Here is a 22,057-nt window from a genome sequence, read left to right on the forward strand (position 1 = left end):
TAGTCCCTATATATTTATCGATAGTTAACTTAGGCCCCTTATTTTCAATTTTCTCGATTTTAATTCCAAAAAGGCTTTCTATCATAATTGTCTACGTAACTCGAATCCAAAACAATCCAGGAAGATATATTGTGGTTCAACTGTTCAAGGATCATGCATTTCATATGTATCTGAGTGGTTAAAACTCGTTAGCTTCTTATTCCCGTTTCCTACTTTTATTGTCATTAATGGATACTCAACTGGATAGTTGATGACACGGCACATTATGCTATACTTTAAAAGAGGTAGAAAAAAAACTTCAGCGTCCTAGCTTAATCAGTCAGCTTTTATATTTATTTTTTTAAAAGGTTATTAATTGAATTTTACAAATCTCAAAGCTATTAAAGGTTTATATTATTAAATTTAGAGCATGTAAAATTAGTTGAGATACACACAAACTAGCTCGAATACTCATATTAATAAAAAAATATTATGAATTTATTATAAACATGGATTTATTGGATTGTAGATCACACTTTAAACATAGAATATTTATACTATGAATGACTCTGTAGCGTCATAAAAGCATTGTTTTTTTTTGTGTTTAGTAAAAAAAATTTATTGGATTTGGCCGCCACACCAAAGGAAATGGGGTCAATAAAAAAAATCAATTAATATTTTTTCTTTAATTTAAATTAATATGTTTTGATGTTTTTGTATTATTTTGATGAGATGATATAAAAAATCAATTATAAAAATAAAAAGATATTATCTCAATATATTTTTTAAAAATAATATTTTAAAAAATACCCATCATGTAATAATATAATAACTTTTTTTTCTTTTCTCTTATTTAATTTTTTTTGCATAGTAAAAAGGAAATAAATTGACGAGAATTTTTTTATATTGTACAAAAATTGGGTGATGATAATTTTTTTCATTTGAAGTTGAGTTCAATTTCCTTATTAATGTTTGTTTTTACATTTCAAAAATGCTTTAAAAAATTGAATTTTATTTTATTTTTTTCTTTAATTTAAATTTATATTTTTTAGTGTTTTTGTATTATTTTGATGTGATGATATAAAAAATTTTAAAAAATATATTATCTAAATATATTTTAAAAAATAATCATTACATAATAATATAATAGCTACCATATTAGTCCACGCTTAGCAGCGGATCAATAACAATTTCCTTTTTAAATGTAAAAATATTTAAGTTAGGTTAAAGGTACGGAATATATTTGCATCGTCACCATATTCAAATAAAGTATTTTCTATAGTAGCGCAATGAATAGCGCACAGCAGAGCAGCACCCAATACACCGGCAACTATTCTTTCCCTTTATTTTATTTTTTTTTTCTTTTAAGATATTTTTAATTTTATGTTTTTCCTATTTAAATTTTTTTCTTTTCTTTTATTGAAATTTTTTTCATACTTTAAAGAGAAAATAAATCGATGTGACCTTTTTATATTGTACAAAAGTTAGATGATGATAAATTTTTTTTCATTTGAGTTTGGGTTGAATTTTCTTATTAAAGCATATTTGTTTTTCCATTTCAAAAATGCTTTAAAAAAAAAATTAAAATTTTCTATTTTTTTCTTTGCTTCAATGTGGACATAGACTCATTGTATTGTGAATCACACTGTAGATATAGAGTGATTCCACTATGAACGACCACGTAGCATCACAAGAAGTGTTTTCTTTTTTGTGTTTAGTCAAAAATTGCTTTTGAGTCTGGCTAGGCAGTCTAACCCAAGAAAATTGGATCTAGCTCCACAGCTGGATCCAAGCAGAAATTTGATTTGCTTCGCAGTCAAACCCAGGACACTTGAAATACTATCTACACTCTTTATATTTTGTTTACATTTGAAATAAAAAATTGTTATCAACTCATTATGGAGCGCGGATCAATATACTAGTGTTACTAATTAATCTCGTATTCGAAACAATTTTTAAATTAAAAAAAATCAAGATAACTAGATTAATTTAATTTTACATGTATTTTGACACAATATAATTCAAACTCATGTGATCTGGTTTCAAAAATCAAATAAACAGGCATACAATAATCTCTTGTTTAAGAAATACCGAGATTTAAAAAACTATAATTTAACATAAGTATTAGAGAGAACATTAAACAAAAAGGATCGAAGTGGAAGGCTGATAAATGGATGACAACTAAAATATAGTTTAGCCAAGAAGAGACAAGAAATCAAAATAAACGCGACCACAGGGGAAAATGTGTGTGTCTATTATCTTATAGTATAATGTGTGCCATAAACAAATTAGCGTTACATGCTGATGCTGTGTCTTTAGGGGCCAGATGACGTGGATGTGGAAAGGCCAGGGTCAGATTTCTAGAAATGAGTAAAATAATCAGTTGCTTTAATTGGTCGCGCTGCCACATGTCCGATGACGGAGAACCCCTCACGCCTCACGGTCTTCTACTAGATAAACACGAGATATGATTAGAAGATTCGTCACGGTCTGTTCTTTGTAATAAAAACAAATAATTAATGCCTTGGATTTGTGGCTCACGATACCTGCGTGGGGAAAAATACTATAAAAAATATTCGAGTTATTCATTTTATTGATAATTTAAATAGTATAATTAAAAAAATATAATAACAATAAAATAGATAAAAAAAAACATTAATTCTACCCGGATAATCAAACAATTCAATATTAAAAAGCAAAACTAAAAAAAAAAAACATCAGTTAAATCATGTCAACCTTGTAAACTTCATGATCATGGATATAAGCAATGGCGGAGGTACTTAGAGGGCTGAGGAGGGCTGTAGCCCAGGTGGTAAAAAAAAATAAAATCCACAGTTACTAAAGAAGCATATTTTCAAGAACAAAAGCTAGGAAATAAAAATGGAGTTCTATCATTTTTTTTTTACCGACCACTAAATTATTTTTAACAAAAATTTCAATTATCTTGCATAGTAAACTTTTAAAAAAAACAACTTAATTTTTGAGTTTTTTCCCGCACTTAAAAAAAACAAATTAAATTAAATATTAAATGATGAAACTGGAATAAAAAACATGAATTTAAAAAATAAACTCAGACAAATCACCTAAAACTTAAATTAATGTCCCAAATTCTCAATTCGTTAAATTCTAAAATCAGGCTCAACCAAGAAGCTCAAATCATGTTAAAGTAAGAAATAATATATATATATATATATATATATATATATCAATTTTAAAACTTGTCGAGGTTAAAACATAACAATAAAATATGGAGGATAAAATCACAAAAAAAAAATCAAATAAAATAAATGAGAATAAAAAAATGAGAATCAAATCTAATAAATTTAAAAATTACATGGGTATGAAATTGAAAACAAATTTCAATTCTATAAAATAATTCAAATAAAAAAAATATAAATTATACCTAGCTCTACTTTAGAACTTAAGGACAACTTTAAATCATTTAAAGATGATGTTATTTCCAAGCTTGCTGAGAAATTTTATCCTGAAGATTTCAATGAACAAGAAATGTATTATTTAAGATTTTAGCTAGAGCATTATCAGATTGATGTGATTCATCATAAGAGCTTTTAGAATATGTCTACTAGGAGTGATCATTTTCGGTTTGGTTTTTATAAAAAAAAGTAACCAAACCAATAAAATTTTTTTTGAAAAAAACCTAAACCGAACCAAAACTTGTTCAAATCAAAACAATTTTGGTTCGGTTTGGTTTTTTAGAACAAAAATTGATTCAAATCTGTAGGCTCGATTTTTCCGGTTTGGCTCAGTTTTTTCGGTTTTAAGCTTATAAAAGTGAAACCGAACTAGTCAATTTTTTCAAAATTTTAATCGGTTTAATAAGTTTTTTTATGATTCAGTTTTTTCAGTTATTTTTTTTATTTTCTCGATTTAATTGTTTTTTCGGTTTTTTTGCTCACCCCTAATGTCTATCATTTCTAAATTATGTCGAGGATTTGCTAAAACAAATAAGTCACAACACTATCATTTGATTGACAAGTTGATTTATCTTGTTTTGACTTTGCCTGCACTGCCACTACAGAGCGGACATTTTTAACTATAAAACATGTTAAAACTGTGCTTCGCAATAAAATAAAAGAGTAGTTCTTAATGTATTTTATAATGATTTCCATTGAACGAGAGCTTGTTGAAGATATTGATTCGGATTCGATTATAGATGAATTTTATTCTACAAAACATCGAAAGGTGCAACTTTGATATTGTATTTTATTTTTATTTTCAATTTTATATACTTTAAATTTTATTTTATTTATATTTTATATTATGTATTTGGGTTGAAACTTTATTATTAATTTCATAAATTTATATATACAAGTTAATAATTGATCTTAAAAAATAATTTATGTATATTTATATTATAGCCTAGAATAAAAAAAATTCCTAGCTCCGCCCTTGGATATAAGACTGAGATAATTTCTTATAAATAAATATAAAAAAAAAAATTTGAAGACCAATTCTTAATAAATCAAATGAAAACATGATAACTCCACATAAAATAATAAAAGGAAGAAATTTGAAGCTCAATCTCTAGTAAATAAAATATTGAAGGACAAAAATTTTTAAAAATATATAATTAAAAAAAATTAAAAAAAACTCGATCTGAGCCTTCCTGGATCAAGATGCAAAATCTCTACCCAATCAAGATATTAGGGTACCTGTATTTGAAAGCAAATTGAATAAAATCATAAAGTTTAATTATCGAATAAATCAATATTAAATGACAAAAACAAAAACAAAATTAATTTAAAAGAGTTCTAGAAAGTTGTTCAGTATGTTATTTTATTGATGTCTAGAGAATAATATAAATTATATTTTAGAATTTCATCTAAAATCTTAAGCTATTAGGTTGAGATGGTTCTTTGATATGGTATCAGAACCTTGATGATCTAGTAATTAAGAATTCAAGTCTCATCATTCTTATTTATTTAATAAAATTAAATACAAGGTAATTTATACCGGCCACCCAATCCCCGGTGCTAAGCTGGCTGCTTTGGTTTCTTCGTTTTGCAGGGAGGTTTATTTCTTCCGGTTTGGCTCTATGCCCTCTCTCTGTTCTGCCATTGCTGCTGCTAAACCAAGATTTTTTTCTTTATAAGACGTTGCCTAGCTTTGTAATCGAGGTTATATGGTTGGAGAGTTAAGATGCAGGCTGCTAGTTATTGAGTTTAGTGCTTTAGATGAATCAAAATTTTGTTTTGAAATTAACATATAGTTACCTGCATTATTTCATTATTGATGGTTTTTTTTTTTTTTCCTAGTTGTCATCAAATGGACAGGATGAATTCATATGGTCCCAAAATTGTGATGTAATGCACTGGGAGTAAATAAACGTTTTAAAGTTGATGTCCAAAAGTCACCCACTTTGTAGATGACTAATCATCCCATGATAAAGTAGATAGAGACGAGAAAACATGTTTTAAACCATTCCTTGAATGATGTTATATAGAGCTCACTGTTTTCTTTTGAGGTCAGAAACATACTCTCCTGCGTTATATATATATATATATATATATATATATATATATATATATATATATATATATATATATATATATATATATTTGTCATAAATATCAGCTAAAACTGAGAGTTCTGAAATAAAACTTGATTAAATCAGCTTCATGTTCCTATACTGCTTACAGAAGCTTAAATTGTCTTCAAATAGTCACACTGGGGAACTGGCACGATCCTCGACCTGCTCAAAAAATCATCAGAAAGAAAAGAAGAAGTTAACAAGGTGAACCTTTCATATCGCAAATTTGCAACGTGCTTTTGCAAATAAGAAATGTATAGCAGATATCAATTTTTTTTTGTTTTTAAAATTTTTTTTTATTTAAAAGTATATTAAAATAATATATTATTTATTTATTTTTTAAAATTTATTTTTAACATAGCACATCAAATGATATGAAAAAAAAAATAAAGCATAGAAAATAATAAAATAAAATTTAATTTTTTTCCAAATAAACTGATTCTCTTTAGTTTTCTCTGGTTTAAATAACTAAATTACTCTGTAAATAAAGCAATAGCACATGAAAACAAAATCACAGGACAGTTAATATTTATGCTGGTATTAATGTGTTTGAGAACTGTTCGTGGTCCTCAAACCCATCACTCAAAATCATGCAACTCACTTGGATTGCTGGTGGTCTGCTGAGCAAGTCCATTGAAGTAGCAATTGGCACCCTGGCTCCTGAACTTAGCCCAGTACGAGCTAAATGCATAACTGGCATGCCAAGTTACTGACAGTGGCTCATAACATTCCTTCCCTGGGGTCAAGGAGTCACAGGTCCCATTTCCTTGATTGCATGCAGACGTTAATGCCCTTTCCAACTCTGTCAGATTGACCTCTGGTGCTGCTATGCACCATAGTTTGCCTTTATAAGGCACGTTATTTTGTGCTGGAGGTAGGGTTTCATAGTCTGATGATGCTCTCTTCCCTGTCAAATCAATTTGATATATTGATGTCCCATTTGGATGCAACAAGCCCCAGTGCCGCTCTGTCCCAGGGCCGGTCTTTCGGTTCTCATCGTACAATGCAAAGATAAATGTTGGTATGAGGGCACCTGGTCTGGCTGGGGTGCCGGTTGGGTTACTAGCAGTCATCTTTCTAACAAGATTCCGGTTGTAAGTAGCTGCATTTTTAATGTTAGCTCCAGCTTCATCAATATCGCCTGCATTGGGCCAGCCGGTTTCAGCTATTGAGAGCCGGACATCGGGATATCCAAGTCTGGTCATGGCAAAAACAAGGGAGTCAAGCATTTGGTCTAGGAGGTTGGTGTAGACTAAGCCAGTACCAGGGTCTGTGTATTTGATATTTGATTCAAACAGTGCAAAATTGAGGCTTATGTTGATGGGATTTGCAGACCATGGGAAATAAGGGTAGGCATCAATGAAGAAAAATGACTTGGTACTACTTAAGAAGTTTAGCAGTGGCACCATCACTGACGTTGAGATATCAGACCGGAAAGTCCCATTTGATGGCGGAAATGATGTTTGCAGAACGTCCATGGCCAGTGGAGTACCTACTTTGATGTTACGAATATCCTGAGCTCTGAGAGAGATCTTAATTCTGCGCATTGCAGGCACAAGATGATTCCAAATCTGTTTTCCTGCATCTGAAGAATAGCTGAGAACTTCATTGCCAACGAGAATGGTTCGGATTATGGTGTCAGGGTAGTAGCGGAGGACATTGTCTTCAACCCATTTGTTTGCTGTGGTCTGATTGGCAGCAATGTTGATGATCTCATCATTGCTAACCATGATAGACACACGGATATTGGTTCTTGCCAAGAGTCTCAGGATTTCAGGGTTGGCATCATAGAGCTTTACACTGCCAGCTTTCATGGATCTAAGAATTTCTATGGATTGATATGCAGATGGCAAGTTGTTCCCAAAGCGGCCATAGTTAACCCCAATCTTCCTTAAAGTAATCGCATCTGTCAAAGTGAAAGATAGTGAAATTAGTCGGAAAAAAAAAAAAAAAAAACTAGAAAACTGAAAGTAACATATTGGTGGTAGAAAACTTACCTGAGAGAACAAGAAGAGAGAAGAAAAGGAGAGCAACACCACACATTTTTGTTGTCATTTTGTTTCCTGTAGTGTGTTTTCCCATTACAGAGCTCTTTTGGAACTTCTATAAGAACTCTTGAAGTTCGAACTGAATGGATTGTGCTAGTGCTGGCTATGATTTTAAAGGTTCTGAAGAAGTGTGTAGGTGGATGTTAGTTCAATCCCCATTACAAGAAGTTTTCTTTTCCTCACCAGCAATCTTTGCATGGACCTGGATAAAGAAACTTCAAGATTCTAGTGTCTTCAGTAAGCCAAATAAACAAGGAACAAAAACAGACATGACTGTTGAAGACAGTATCTTTTAATGTAGTGAAAGCAAGTAGGTGCAGGGCCTTGTTAGATTCTGTATGTTTTCTCATGTTTTTGTGCCAGTTCAAAGGTGCAAAGGTGAGGGACTTTCCTGTTTCTGTTGAGTGAAATGATTTATAAAACTCATAGCCCTTGTGTGGGCATACAGATGATTTCTTTGAAACAACATGCCTTTCGCACGTCTGCTTAAATTATAAGAATTAGACACACAATGGGTGCTTGTGGTGCAAACATGAGTGCGTAGAAATGAAATCTTCCTGGAAATTCTTGCTTCTATTATACAATTTGTATTTACATGAATTAAAATCCCAGTTCATAAATCTCTCTATTCAAAAAACAAAAATAAGAGGATGGAACTGTCTCTTTTATTCTGTTTCAAGTTCAATAAATCTTGAAGATATGGTTGATTCTCAAGATAATGTGTATCTTCAAGATATATTCTAATATTGTGTTGCCTTATCAATACCTGTAAATTAGGCAGATCGTAGTCAATGTAGCTGATTCTTCTCCTTAATTATAGAACTTTCTGCTGTATATATATTTCTCTGCTGCAATAGAATTACACATAAGAATTCAATATTTTGTTCTTCTTTATTTTCCGCTTCATGTTTTATTCATGATATCAGAGCAAATACTGATCCTTGCTTTCTAAAATCACTCATCATGAGTGGAGAAATTCTCTCCAGCACATTTAAAAATTCAGCATCAAGATCGATGTTTGAACATGACTCTTCTTCACCTTATTTCTTGAACTCCTCTGATAATCCAGGAGCAGTTCTTGTTTCTTGTCTTCTGAAAGGAGACAATTATCCGACATAGGCGTGCCATGATGAATGCTTTACGAGCTAAAAACAAGTTGAGTTTTGTTGATGGCTCTTTACTCAAACCAGAGGAGGATAACAAAGAAATTCAGGTCTGGGAAAAATGCAACTCAATGGTAATCTCTTGGATCTTTAATGCCTTAGCTTCAGAATTGCACGATAGTGTTGCCTATGTAGATTCAACATATGAAATGTGGGGAGAATTGCAGGAACGTTTCTCTCAAGGAAATGTTCCACGTATTCATGAATTGAAAAGAGAGATTTGTTTAGCACAACAGAAGGATCTTACTATAGCAGTCTACTACACCAAATTAAAAGGTCTGTGGGATGAATTGTCAGCCTACTCTACTGTCTCTACATGCTCATGTGGTGCTGGAAAAGAAATCTGGGCAGAGAGGGAAACAGAAAAGGTGCATCAGTTTCTCATGGGATTGAATGACCAATATGGAATCATTGGGTCCCAAATACTAAACATGGAACCCTTTCCTTCAATCAACAAGGCTTATGCGTTTGTAACCAAAGAAGAGAAACAACTGGCCATTGCTTTAATTGGCCGTGATCAGCCAACAGAGGCAGCAACATTTACTGTCAAACCTTTCAGGTTTCCAGCAAGGGATTTTGCTGAAGAACATCAAAGAGGAGAGACAATCAAATTCGGATGTTCATATTGTGATAAACCTGGACATTCCAAAGACAAATGTTTTAAGCTTGTTGGATATCCTTCAGGTTTTAATCTCACTCAAGAACAGTATGAACATCTCATGTCCCTACTGCCCTCTACTAATCAGAATTTAGCAAACTTTGTTGGTAAGGTCACTCACTCATCTGATACTACAGATTGGATTCTAGACAGTGGTGCTTCTGAACATCTCACATGTGATGCACTTGCTGTATCTGATACAAAAACACTTTCTCATTATTTACCTGTTAAACTACCGAATGGAACGTCTGTCCCTGTGCATTTTGTTGGTCAGATCCAACTGTCAAACATGACTTTAAATCATGTTCTTTATATACCATCTTTCAAATGTAATCTCCTTTCAATAAGCAGGTTGACAAAATCCCTACAATGTTCAGTCATATTTTTTCGATCCTTTTGTGTCTTACAGGACCTCAAATCGAAGAAGCTGATTGGAATGGGTGAATTACGTGATGGCTTATACTACTTCCATGGACTGCATTTGCCTTTTGTCGCAGCAGCATCACTTCCTTCTTCTTCCAACTTGTGGCATGAGCGGTTAGGGCATCTCTCATTTGATCGTTTATCCCTAATTCTAGAATTGTCTAGTGTGTCTTTTAAAAATTCAAACAATTGTTGCGATGTGTGTCATCGAGCTAAACAAACTCGAAATGTTTTTCCTTTAAGCAATAATAAATTTGATTTTCCTTTCGATATGGTCCATTACGACATTTGGGGACCATATAAAACACCATCTACGTTAGGTGCTCATTATTTTCTTACCATTGTAGATGATTGTTCTAGATGCACCTGGGTTTATCTTCTCAAACACAAGTCAGAAGCACAAAAATACTTTATTCAATTTCATGCTTTGATTAATACTCAATTTAATCGGAGTATCAAAATAGTTAGGAGTGATAACGGTCTGGAATTTACTGCTGGTCATATGTTCAAATTCTTTTCTCAAAATGGTATTTCACACTAAACGTCCTGTGTTGATACCCCACAACAAAATGGAATAGTAGAGCGGAAGCATCGTCACCTGTTAGAGGTTGCTCGAGCTCTCCGATTCCAAGCCAATTTACTAATTAAATTTTGGGGTGAATGTGTCATGACTGCAGCTTACTTGATAAATTACACTCCCACTCTTAAATTGTCTGGTAAAAGTCCTTATGAGATATTGTTTTCAAAAACCCCATCTTACTCACATTTACGTGTTTTTGGCTGTTTGTGTTATGTGCATGATAAGAATCGATCCAATGATAAATTTGCTCCCTGATCTAAGACTTGTGTTTTCATCGGTTATCCTATGGGGAAAAATGGATACAAAGTTTGTGACATGGAATCACACAAAATTTTTACATCTCGCGATGTTGTTTTCTATGAAAACAAATTCCCGTTTCAATCTCATAATCCTTCAAAAGAATCAAATGTAGTTGTTCATTTGCTTGTGTTTGACTCCTTTGAGACATCAGACACCATATTCTCGGATTTTAGTCCACAAATTCAAAATCCTCCAGACAATCTGGATGCTGAAGCTGCACTACCTGCTAGTATCAATTCTGATCATCAGGTTGTCCCCTTGAACACTTCACGATCTCAAAGACCTCGACGAGTTTCTTCTCATCTTGATGATTATGTGTGGCAGCTTCCTGGAATAGATAAGTCATCACAGCCCACATCTAATACAGTTTCTTCAGGTATACTTTATCCCATAGCATGTCATTTGTCTTATGCTCGTTTTGCTCCATCTCATCAAGTATTCTTGGCTAATATTTCTGTTGTGAGTGAACCTAAAACCTTTTCCCAAGCTGTAACAGACCAGCAATGGTGTGAAGCAATGAAACAAGAAATTTCTGCACTAGAGCAGAATCAAACTTGGAGTTTAGTGTCATTACCTTCAGAGAAGAAACCAGTTGGTTCCCGTTGGATATACAAACTGAAATACAAGTCAGATGGTTCCATTGAATGCTATAAAGCTCGTTTAGTAGCTCAAGGATACACACAGATTAAAGGACTGGATTATACTGAAACATTTGCACCGGTTGCAAAATTGACCACTGTCAGATGCTTGATGGCTGTTACTGCTGCTAAGAATTGGGAATTACATCAACTAGATGTAAACAATGCATTCCTTCATGGAGAATTGCATGAAGAAGTTTATATGATTCCTCCCCCAGGCTATCTGCCATCAGGTGACAATCGGGTATACAGGCTCCATAAATCCTTATACGAACTGAAGCAGGCACCTCGTCAATGGTTCGAAAAGTTCTCTCGGTCCTTAAGAAAATATGGCTTCACACAATCCTCAAATGATCATTCACTCTTTACTCTGATTAAAGGTACAACTTTCCTGGCTCTCCTTGTCTATGTCGATGACATAGTTATTGCTGGAAATGATTTTTTTGCAGATTCAGCAACTCAAACATTACCTCAGTACATGTTTTTCCATCAAAGACCTCGGCACACTTAAGTATTTTCTTGGCTTAGAGTTGGCTCGTTCTCCTCAAGAAATATCTCTTTGTCAACGCAAATATACTCTTGATTTATTAAAGAGACTGGTATGGCTGGCAGTAAGCCAACTACTTTTCCCATTCCTCAACAGCATCACCTGTCTTCAGACTGTGGAGAACCTTTACCAGATCCGAGTCAATTGGACGTCTTATTTATCTCACAATTTCTCGACCAGATGTCACTTATGCAGTGCAACTTCTCAGTCAATTCATGCACAAACCGTGTCAGCCACATCTTGATGCTGCCTATTATGTTCTTCGCTATTTAAAGAGTTCTCCTGGTCAAGGCCTTTTCTTTCCATCCAACAGTGATTTTCAGATCAAAGCTTATTGTGATGCCGAATGGGCAAGCTGTCCCATGACTCGACGATCGGTTACTGGTTATTACATCTTTCTTGGTGATGCTCCTATATCGTGGAAGTCCAAGAAACAACCCACAGTGTCACGTTCATCTGCTGAATCCGAATATCGCTCTATGGCTGCCACCACCAGTGAACTGATATGGTTACATAGTCTGCTTGCTGATCTCTCCGTGCCTCATTCTCAACCTATGTTTTTGTACTGTGATAATCAATCTGCTTTACACATTGCTGCTAATCCTGTGTTTCATGAACGCACTAAGCATATAGAGATCGACTGCCACTTTATTTGTGAGCACTTACAATCTGGCCTCATTGCCACACAATATGTTTCAACACACTTTCAGTTAGCAGATATCCTAACTAAAGCGTTGGGACGTGATCGTTTTCACTTCCTTCTCCACAAGTTGGGCATTCAGAATCTTCATGCTCCACCTTGAGGGGGATCTTGAAAGATATGGTTGATCTTGAAAATATGGTTGATTGTCAGATAATGTGTATCTTCAAGATATATTCTAATATTGTGTTGCCTTATCAATACATGTAAATTAGGCAGATCGTAGTCAATGTAGCTGATTCTTCTCCTTAATTATAGAACTTCCTGATGTATATATATTTCTCCGCTGCAATAGAATTACACACAAGAATTCAGTATTTTGTTCTTCTTTATTTTTCGCTTCATGTTTTCTTTAAAATCCCAGTTCATAAATCTCTCTATTCAAAAAACAAAAATAAGAGGATGGAGCCGTCTCTTTTATTCTGTTTCAAGTTCAATAAAAATGTTAATCATTTATTTTATTATAGTTGTATGATAATTGAGTAAGTTTCATGAAAATCTCTTCCATTTGAATTCTATAAACGTGTTAATCCTATTGTTTTCCCAAGCGCATGGTAAAGAATCTATAAATGACGCAGAACACCTATGCACAAAAAGACAGTCGAGAAAAACAAAAGGTTCTTATAAATAAGGGCAACAAAACCATGCCGGCGAGATTAAACGAGTCACTGTCTATCCCGTGATGTTGATCTAACAGTCATAACAAAAATAACAAAAATAACAACAACAACAACAACAACAATAATAATAATAATAATACTCAGTACGTGGCGTTGTTATACCTGAGAATAATCTAAAAGATCGGGTCACAGGTTTCCATCCTATATACTGAGTTTATGAAAAGATCAAAGAGATATATTATATAATATAAACAGATTTCTGATGCGAATGAACAAGGCAAGACCAACAATATCAGGATCCTTGATCAAACACAGAGCATACTTAACGTACATAAAATAACAAGAATGTAAATAATAATAATAATAATACTAATAATAATAATACTAATAATAGTAATAATATTAGTAATAATAATAATAATAACAATAAAAAGAAGAGGAGAAAGAAATTAATGAGAACTTTGAGATGAAAGATTAATGTAAGGATTAAACAATGATAAAGACAAATGTCAAGGTTAGAGGATCCACTAATGGTATTTCAAACAAGTATAGTATAAACTCTTATTACTCAATTTGGAAACCACACACGAAGGAGGTTCCAGTCGGATGATTTGTCATTAATAGCTCATCATAAATTATTAACATGATCATATTAATTATCTTATTTACATAACACCAAACTTTTAAATATTGTTAGGAATTCATGATGTTAACTGATGTTAACAACAAATCAAGTACCTTTCATAGCCCAGGTGTAGGTAATACCATACGGTTGGGCTATGAGAGTGCCAAACATTTGTTGTACCAAGTATTATATAACACAAATTTAGATTAACCATTTAACAAGCAAGGTATTAAGAATTAGTAAGATAAAAAAATAAGACATGTTAATATTAAACATTAAGGTCCATGTTGAGTTTACATCATACTTGTTCTTACACCATTAGTGTAACATTTTCACCTTGACATAATAAACTTAGCTAAACATAATAAAGAAGAAAAACATAAATAAACAAAACAAGAACATAAATAAAATACAAGTTAACTAAGGAAAGGAAAGGAAATGAAAAGCATAAACAAGAAATTAATGAAAGCAAAACTTAAGAATTACAAAAAATATAAAAAGAGAAATAAAGAGCATGAACTTGATCTGAACAACCAAGCCCCCAAATACATGGCAAATGCCTCCTTTTATAGGCCAAAATTTAGAATTATTGATTTGATGACTAATTGTTGAGTGGGTGGCCAACTTTTGATTTGGTGAAAATCCTTATCTTCTTGTCTTAATAAAACAAAAATGCTAGCATCAGAACGGGGTCCAGATGTCCAAATGAAAGTTCTAAGAAATTCTCTTAGCTTTCCAGAAAAAAAAAAAGATGAGGTCATTTGGACTTCTAGAACTCAAGATATGGGCTGAACACTGAACAGTGTCTGAGCTGCAGGACAGATTCGGACTTCTCCGTTGTTGCTATAATTTGGACTTGAAAACGGCCTTCTTAGATCTTGATGTCCAAATGAAAGTTGTAGGCCTATGTCTTACTGAATTTGTGTAAAAATTTGAGGTCATTTGGACATCTATAACTCGAGATATGACCCAATTACCGAATAGTGTTCCAGTTTGGACTGCACCAACATCTTTTTTCCAAGTTTCACCCTCTCTTTTTCTTTATAAATTTCAGTAGTTGAATTCATCAATCAATACTTTGATTTATGTGATAGACCTGCATTTAAGATGAACATTTACCATATATTAGGGTATTTTATAGTATTAGACTTGTTATTATAAAACATACTTTAGTTAAGGAGTTATTGATACTTTAAGTGCAAAATGATGATATAAAACCTTGATAAGTATGCACTTTTAAGTACTAATTAGGAGGCTATAGTTTTGTAATTTTTATTTATTAACTCATACTTTTTATGTAGTTTCATTGTATGCTAGTGATTGAGACTTTTGGAACTCCATCTTTTGCTTGAATGTGATTAGCTGTTTCAAAATTGAAAAGCTAATGATATCAATGTGGTTACGTTGATATAAAAGAGAAATGTCAAAGATGACTTGATTAGACACTCCGAGTATTGAAGCTAACGATACCAATAAAGTTACACTAGTGTCAGCATAAACTAAAACTTGATTAGCCATCTCGGGTAATGAGGACTAATGATGTCAATATGATTACATTGACATCTACATTCACTTGACTTTGATTAGTTGTCCGAGGTAGTGGAAGCTAATGATACCTAGATGAATGGTATCAACAAACTTCTGATTAGTCATTTATGTGGTGATGACTAATGATATCGATATTGGAATCGATTATGAAATTCAACTTTGGTTTTGTTTTAATTAGTTGAGATATTATTTATTTATTTATTAGTTTATTTTAGGGCATGCGATATTTAAGGGTTTATCTTGATTAGATTTTATTTTATTATTTTTGTTATTTTGGACTTTTAATGTGTTAAGGTTTATTTATCAAGTTTGAGTTCATTAAATCAAATTAGGGTTAACTTTCTACTTATATAAACCAATTGTTAACATTATTTCTTAGCTTATGCAATTTTCTCTAAAGTTGTCGTATATTGTATGATTTGTTTCTCTTTGTGTGATTGAGTGGTTTTCATACTAAGTTTTTTATTGAACTTGCAAACTCTTAAAATAATTGATCAATTTTATTATGATTTATACTTCTCTTTCATGTTTCATTATAGGCATATGGTGGAGGTAATTAATTGTATACATATTTTGTTCTCAAATGCAATGTTTTTGTTAAGTAAATTGCAAAATAAAAAAAATTAAACCTCAAATTAGCAATCTAAGAGATAATTTTGCATCACTCTACTATTAGTTGTTGCAGGAATGGTATGTTAAAGAAATAGCTCAAAAAACTTAAAATATGAAGTAAATTAATTAATCAGAAATACCCCAAGCTTCAATTTAGTATAATTATAACGATAAGTTAAGGATTTGTGAAGATAAAAAAAAATAGATTACCTGCTTGGCAATACTTTCTCCGTTGTTTCTAAGCAATTTTTAGGTTGTTCTTACTATGCCATAAAAAACAATATGGAGCTGTTTTTATTTCTGATATCACAAAGGATGAGAGTTAATAAGAAAAAAAACACAAAACAACGACTTTACATGTAAATTTCAGAAAAACCCAAATATGTAATAAATTATTGTTGTTGATTTTAAAGAGATTGATGAACAGGTGACGAATCTTTGTTTTTTATTTTGAAAAGATAGAAAAAGAAGAAGAAAAAAAAAGAGAAGACTTTGATTTCAGTATTGAGGCAAGAACAAAACATGATTCATTAAACAACATCCAAGTCTATTATAATTACATTCGAAATCCAAGAACTGTCATTATGATTACATATAGAGCCCGTTTGGCTCTGCGGCTGCGGCTGCGTTTTATTGAAAACGCAGCGCGTAGCCGTTTGGTTAACAAAAAAATCACTTTATTGTTCACTGGGCCCCACAAAATTTTGCGTTTCTAACGCAAAAAACGGGAAGCAGCCATTTCATGCTTTTTGTGTGTACTGTTCAAGTGAACAGTGCAGGTAACTGCACTGTTCACTTGCCTGCTTCTTTTTTTTTTTTTTTTTTTTTTTTTTTAGTGTGTGTTATTTTTTTTAGTGTGTTGTTTTTTTAACATTTTAAAAAAAATAAATTAGTTTAGAGTAAAATTTATATCTGATAATATTTTATCTAATTTTATTACATGCTAAAAATATTATAAAAACTATAGTTTTTGTTTGATATATTTCGTACGTAATGAAATTATAAATAGTTTCATGGAATAATTAAAAAATATTTTATATAAAGTATGATTTATTTCATGATAAAATAGCAATAATTAAATCTATAATATTTAAATTAAAAAAATAATAAGTACTAATATATATTTTTTAAAATAATTTTATAACTTCAATTTTAAAAGCATTTTTAACCAAACACATTAAACTATTTTTTTTTTCAACTTCAATTTCAACCACAGTTTTAACCAAACACCTATTTTTTCAAACCAAACTCAACTAAAATTACTTTTTATAAAACAACTTTTTTTAAACCATAACCACAACAGCTACCGCAATGCCAAACGGACTCATAGATTGACTCCAAACCTAATTCGATATGAACGGGCCTACTCTAGCATTTCCAAAAACTACAAGCCAAGCATTTCCCTCCAAAATCCTTGAAGCTTTAAACAGAAAAGAAGCACAAGCAAACAGAGCAAAGGAACCCAGACAGAAAAGAAGCAAAAGCAAACAGAGCAAAGGAGCTCAAAGATCAAGCAGAGAAATGAAGGGATGAAGATTCCATATACCATTTCACTTCAGCTACTTACAATCTCATTCAAAATCCATAAAAACCACTTTTCAACAACAGCAGCAGCAACCAACACTAACCTAACTACCTTGTTCAACAAATACTTCGACAGGACCGATGTCTACTCCTGGAACTCGCTTATTGCCGAGTTGGCTCGCGGAGGTGACTCGTGCGAGTCTCTCCGTGCTTTCTCTTGGATGCGAAAGCTCGATATAAAACCAAACCGCTCAACTTTCCCTTGCGCAATCAAATCATGTTCGGCTTTGTTTGATCTTAACTCCGGAAAACAAGCCCACCAACAAGCTCTTGTTTTTGGGTTTGAATCTGACGTTTTTGTATCATCAGCTTTGATTGATATGTACTCAAAATGCGGGAAGTTAAGTAATGCAAGAGTACTGTTCGATGAAATTCCTCGAAGAAATATTGTTACTTGGACTTCTTTAATCACCGGGTATGTTCAAAATGATGATGCCCATGAAGCGTTAAATGGTTTTAAGGAGTTTTTTTGTTTGAAAGAGTGAAGGAAATGGTGAAGAGGTTGGAACTTCTGTTGATTCTGTTGCTATGATTTCTGTTTTATCGGCTTGTTCTCGTGTTTCTAATAAAGCAGTCAGTGAGGGAGTTCATGGGGTTGCTATAAAGGTCGGGTTGGATAAAGTGATGGGAGTTGAGAATACTTTGTTGGATGCGTATGCAAAGTGTGGTGAAGTGAGTTTGTCTAGAAAGGTGTTCGATGACATGGCTGAGAAGGATGTTGTTTCTTGGAATTCTATGATTGCTGTGTATGCCCAAAATGGGTTATCGACGGATGCTTTTGAAGTTTTTCATGGGATGTTAAAGGCTGGTGGTGGTAAATACAATGAGGTGACTTTGTCCACTTTGTTGCTAGCTTGTGCACATGAGGGCGCTCTGCGTGTGGGGATGTGTTTACATGATCAGGTACTTGGTTTTCTTTTCCTACTAGAATAGTTCGTTCCATGTATCAGGTCTTTGCTGTGAGACTAACGTTTAGCCAACTTGGTGTATTATAATTGAGGTAAATGCATGGTGATGTCAGCATTTCTGCATCGAATTATAGTTATCCCATCTGCTTATGATATGTCTGACTGTCTTGAATGATGTTTTGTTTGGTTCAAATGCATAATTTATCATTTATCTATCTTTTGTAACAGGTTATAAAGATGGGTTATGTGAATAATGTGATTATGGCCACCTCAATTATAGATATGTATTGCAAATGTGGGCAAGCTGAAATGGCAAGAAATGCATTTGATGGCATGAAGAAGAAGAATGTGAGGTCATGGACTGCTATGATTGCTGGTTATGGAATGCATGGTTTTGCAAGAGAAGCTTTGGATGTTTTTTATCAGATGATATGGGCTGGGGTCAAACCAAATTATATAACTTTTATTTCAGTTCTGGCTGCTTGTAGCCATGCTGGTTTTTTAGACGAGGGCTGGCGTTGGTTTAATGCCATGAGTCATGAATATAATTTAGAACCAGGGGTTGAGCACTATGGTTGCATGGTTGATCTTCTTGGGCGTGCTGGTTATATCAAAGAGGCGTACAACTTGATAAAGAGTATGAAGGTGAGGCGTGATTTTGTACTATGGGGCTCTCTTCTTGCAGCTTGTAGAATTCACAAGGACGTGGAGCTTGCAGAGATTTCTGCGAGGGAACTGTTTAAACTAGACCCAAGTAATTGTGGGTATTATGTCTTACTTGCAAACATATATGCAGATGCTGGAAGATGGAAAGATGTTGAAAGGATGAGAATACTTGTGAAAGATCGTGGACTAGTTAAACCACCGGGATACAGTTTGGTTGAACTCAAAGGTAGGGTGCATGTATTCTTGGTTGGAGATAAAGAGCATCCTCAACATGAGAAGATCTACAAGTATTTGGAGGAACTCTCTGTGAAGCTGCAAGAAGCTGGCTATGTTCCTAATATGGCATCGGTTCTTCATGATGTTGATGAAGAGGAGAAAGAAATGATTGTGCGAGTTCATAGTGAGAAATTGGCTGTCGCTTTTGGAGTCATGAACTCATTTCCTGGTTCAATTATTCATGTTATTAAGAATCTTCGGGTTTGTGGTGACTGCCATACTGTTATTAAGCTGATTTCCAAGATTGTTAATAGAGAAATTATAGTGAGAGACGCAAAGAGATTTCATCACTTCAAGGATGGTTTGTGTTCATGTGGAGATTATTGGTAACAGATCTATACATGAGACGAACAAGGCTGTGGCACTGCTAAGGGAAAGCTAACCGTTGCTTTTGACCTGAACAATGAGGTTATTGCTATTAGGAGATTTTCCTCCATAATAGCTGAAAGGATGTTTTATTTATATAGATGCAGTGTAGGACCTTGAGGCACAGAATTTATTTAAAAAATTTATTGCCATTAGGAGATTGTAGTTACCATGGTGCCGCAACTTCTCTGATGAAATAGTATTCCCAAACAACAGTCTTTGATAATTCGACTCTGTAAGTCAGATATGCAATAACCTCTAATTGTTCAATCAAAAGGCACTCAAGCATCCAAGCAGGTAGCTGATTTCCTAACTACGAATCTGAGAGAAGTTCCAAGAAAAAAAATGGTTCCAGGTGGGTGAAGCCAAATGTATTTCTTTTATGTGATTATTGCTGAAAGGATGTTTTATTTATAGAGATACAGTCTAGGACCTTGAGGCACAGAATCACGACACAAGGAAGCAGTCTGTTGCAGCACAAAGATTACCCTTTGAACAAGAACATATTATGAATTACATAAGAGACATGACAAGTAATTGGGAAAAATTTTTGCTCCTTTAAGCTCTACAAGATGTGTGATTTATAGCATTTGCTTAAGCAGGGAAAATGAGTCAAATGACAATTCATGTACAACCTCCTCCAAAAAACTTACCCGAGAGTAGTCCTCTTCTCTGCAATGAGTTGCGCTTCTCTCCGTCTTTTGAACAGCTGACGCAACCCTGGACGGACCTGTTCTCAGCCTTCAAATGTTCTAGCTGTAGCCGGAGCTTATCAATTACCAGTTTCTTTTCAATGTTTCTCCTAGCTAAATCGGCCTGCTGCTGCAGATTTTCCTCCATAAGGTTTGTGATTTGAAACTTGAGTTCACACCATGTATTGTCCCACGCGTAACCACTACCCTCTGAGAAGTCTCTTGCAGCAGCCTGAACTTCGCCATAATCACTCATATTCGTACTGATACTTTCTACTCGGAAAAAATCTCTGCCTTTCTTATCCATTTGATTTTCTCCAATTTCACGTTTCGCTTTTAATTTCATCTTGCATTCTTCAGTCAACATCAGGTCATCCACTAGTTTGTCCAGGTATTCATCGTCGAAGTGAGTGCTGTCACATTTGATCCTCAGGATCTTCCAACAACATTATTGAGAAGGGAATCTAAAATCTCCAAGTTAGAATTATCAGAGCTTTCTATCGGTGTATCCTTGTTACTGTCAATTGTGGAATACAAAGGTGCAGGACCTGAATCTTTGACAAGGAATTTAGACCTCAACCTGTCACATGTTTCAGCTAAATAGCGATAAGATCTGTTGAACTCTTCTAGCATTTGAACAAGCTCCAGCCTTCTTTTGGAATGACTGACAACTCTATCTAAAGAATCGCCATCTTCTTCCAAGAGGGTCATCATGGCTTTCATTCTCTCGTTCATGTCTGCAATAACGAGAAAAGCATACCAAGAGGCTAAGAAAACCTTTCCATAGCAGGAAACGTCTTCTTCTTCTTCTTCATTTTTTTAATGGAAAGTAAATAGCAGTGAATGTCAAGAAGTAACATTTTTGCTGTGCATTTGTGTTACCAAGGCAAGAACATTGATTCAGTGGTTCTAGTCACAACTCCAAACAACATGGCCAGGAAATGTTACAGAGTATTTGAAGCATTCATTTGAGCATTAAAAAAAATGTGTCATGAACCATCATTATATATTTGCATATAAGCTTTCAGGTTTCCTGGGTTAATATCTATAGTTTTGAACTTGTCATGTGCCACTCGTTCCCTACTTGTGGTTTCTACCAAAGTTTAGAACAAGAAATGAATTCAAATATAGCATAACTGGTGAAAATTAAGCCAAGTGAGGGCAAACCTGATAGAGTTTTCTGAAGCCATTGAGAATGTCGGGGGCTGTCACGATCACCTGGAGCCAGAGAACACGAAGAAGCCTCGATGATTTCCATTGGACAGATGAGTTCTCAAGCTACTCTCTCTCTAGGCTTTAAGAACAGGCAAAAAAACAAAGGATGGACGTTAAGAATCTTGAAAAATACATAATGTTGCCTTGTATGTAAATTTATTCTCACTTGCGAAACGCATCTTCTTTGCACCCGATATAAATCCATCTTTAATAAGGTAATAATAATATTCCAATAATGCGGGCTTGATTTGCTCCTCTCTTCATGCCCTAGTTTTCAAAAAGTACTTTAATTTCAACGTTTGAAACTTAGCTCTGGTAGGCTTGTTGGTGTTCTCCTCTGGGTAGGCATCCATGTACA

At 33.6% G+C, this 22,057-nt stretch overlaps 4 protein-coding genes across 4 annotated transcripts; 2 read left to right on the forward strand and 2 right to left on the reverse strand.

Annotated features, from left to right (window-relative positions):
• Positions 1-5,654: 5,654 nt before the first annotated feature.
• Positions 5,655-7,413, reverse strand: LOC118055195 (probable glucan endo-1,3-beta-glucosidase A6). Its single transcript, XM_035067013.2, has 2 exons — positions 6,132-7,413; positions 5,655-5,692 (listed from the first exon to the last, which is right to left on the reverse strand). Exons 1-2 carry the CDS (start codon positions 7,342-7,344, stop codon positions 5,655-5,657), a joined length of 1,251 nt encoding a protein of 416 aa, XP_034922904.1. The 5' UTR covers positions 7,345-7,413.
• Positions 7,414-8,707: 1,294 nt separating this feature from the next.
• LOC118055391 (uncharacterized) lies at positions 8,708-9,405 on the forward strand. The gene is made up of 2 exons (XM_073407275.1): positions 8,708-9,300; positions 9,393-9,405. Exons 1-2 carry the CDS (start codon positions 8,708-8,710, stop codon positions 9,403-9,405), a joined length of 606 nt encoding a protein of 201 aa, XP_073263376.1.
• Positions 9,406-17,324: 7,919 nt separating this feature from the next.
• LOC118055193 (pentatricopeptide repeat-containing protein At3g26782, mitochondrial-like) lies at positions 17,325-20,805 on the forward strand. Its single transcript, XM_035067011.2, is given in 3 exon segments — positions 17,325-18,049; positions 18,051-18,479; positions 18,713-20,805. Coding segments are annotated over 3 exon segments (2,001 nt in total). The 5' UTR covers positions 17,325-17,521; the 3' UTR covers positions 19,757-20,805.
• A 108-nt stretch (positions 20,806-20,913) lies between these two features.
• LOC118055194 (protein NETWORKED 3A) lies at positions 20,914-21,791 on the reverse strand. The gene is made up of 2 exons (XM_035067012.2): positions 21,652-21,791; positions 20,914-21,221 (listed from the first exon to the last, which is right to left on the reverse strand). Exons 1-2 carry the CDS (start codon positions 21,740-21,742, stop codon positions 20,914-20,916), a joined length of 399 nt encoding a protein of 132 aa, XP_034922903.1. The 5' UTR covers positions 21,743-21,791.
• Positions 21,792-22,057: the final 266 nt, after the last annotated feature.

This window comes from Populus alba, chromosome 1, assembly GCF_005239225.2.
Source record: "Populus alba chromosome 1, ASM523922v2, whole genome shotgun sequence".
Lineage (NCBI taxonomy): Eukaryota > Viridiplantae > Streptophyta > Magnoliopsida > Malpighiales > Salicaceae > Populus > Populus alba.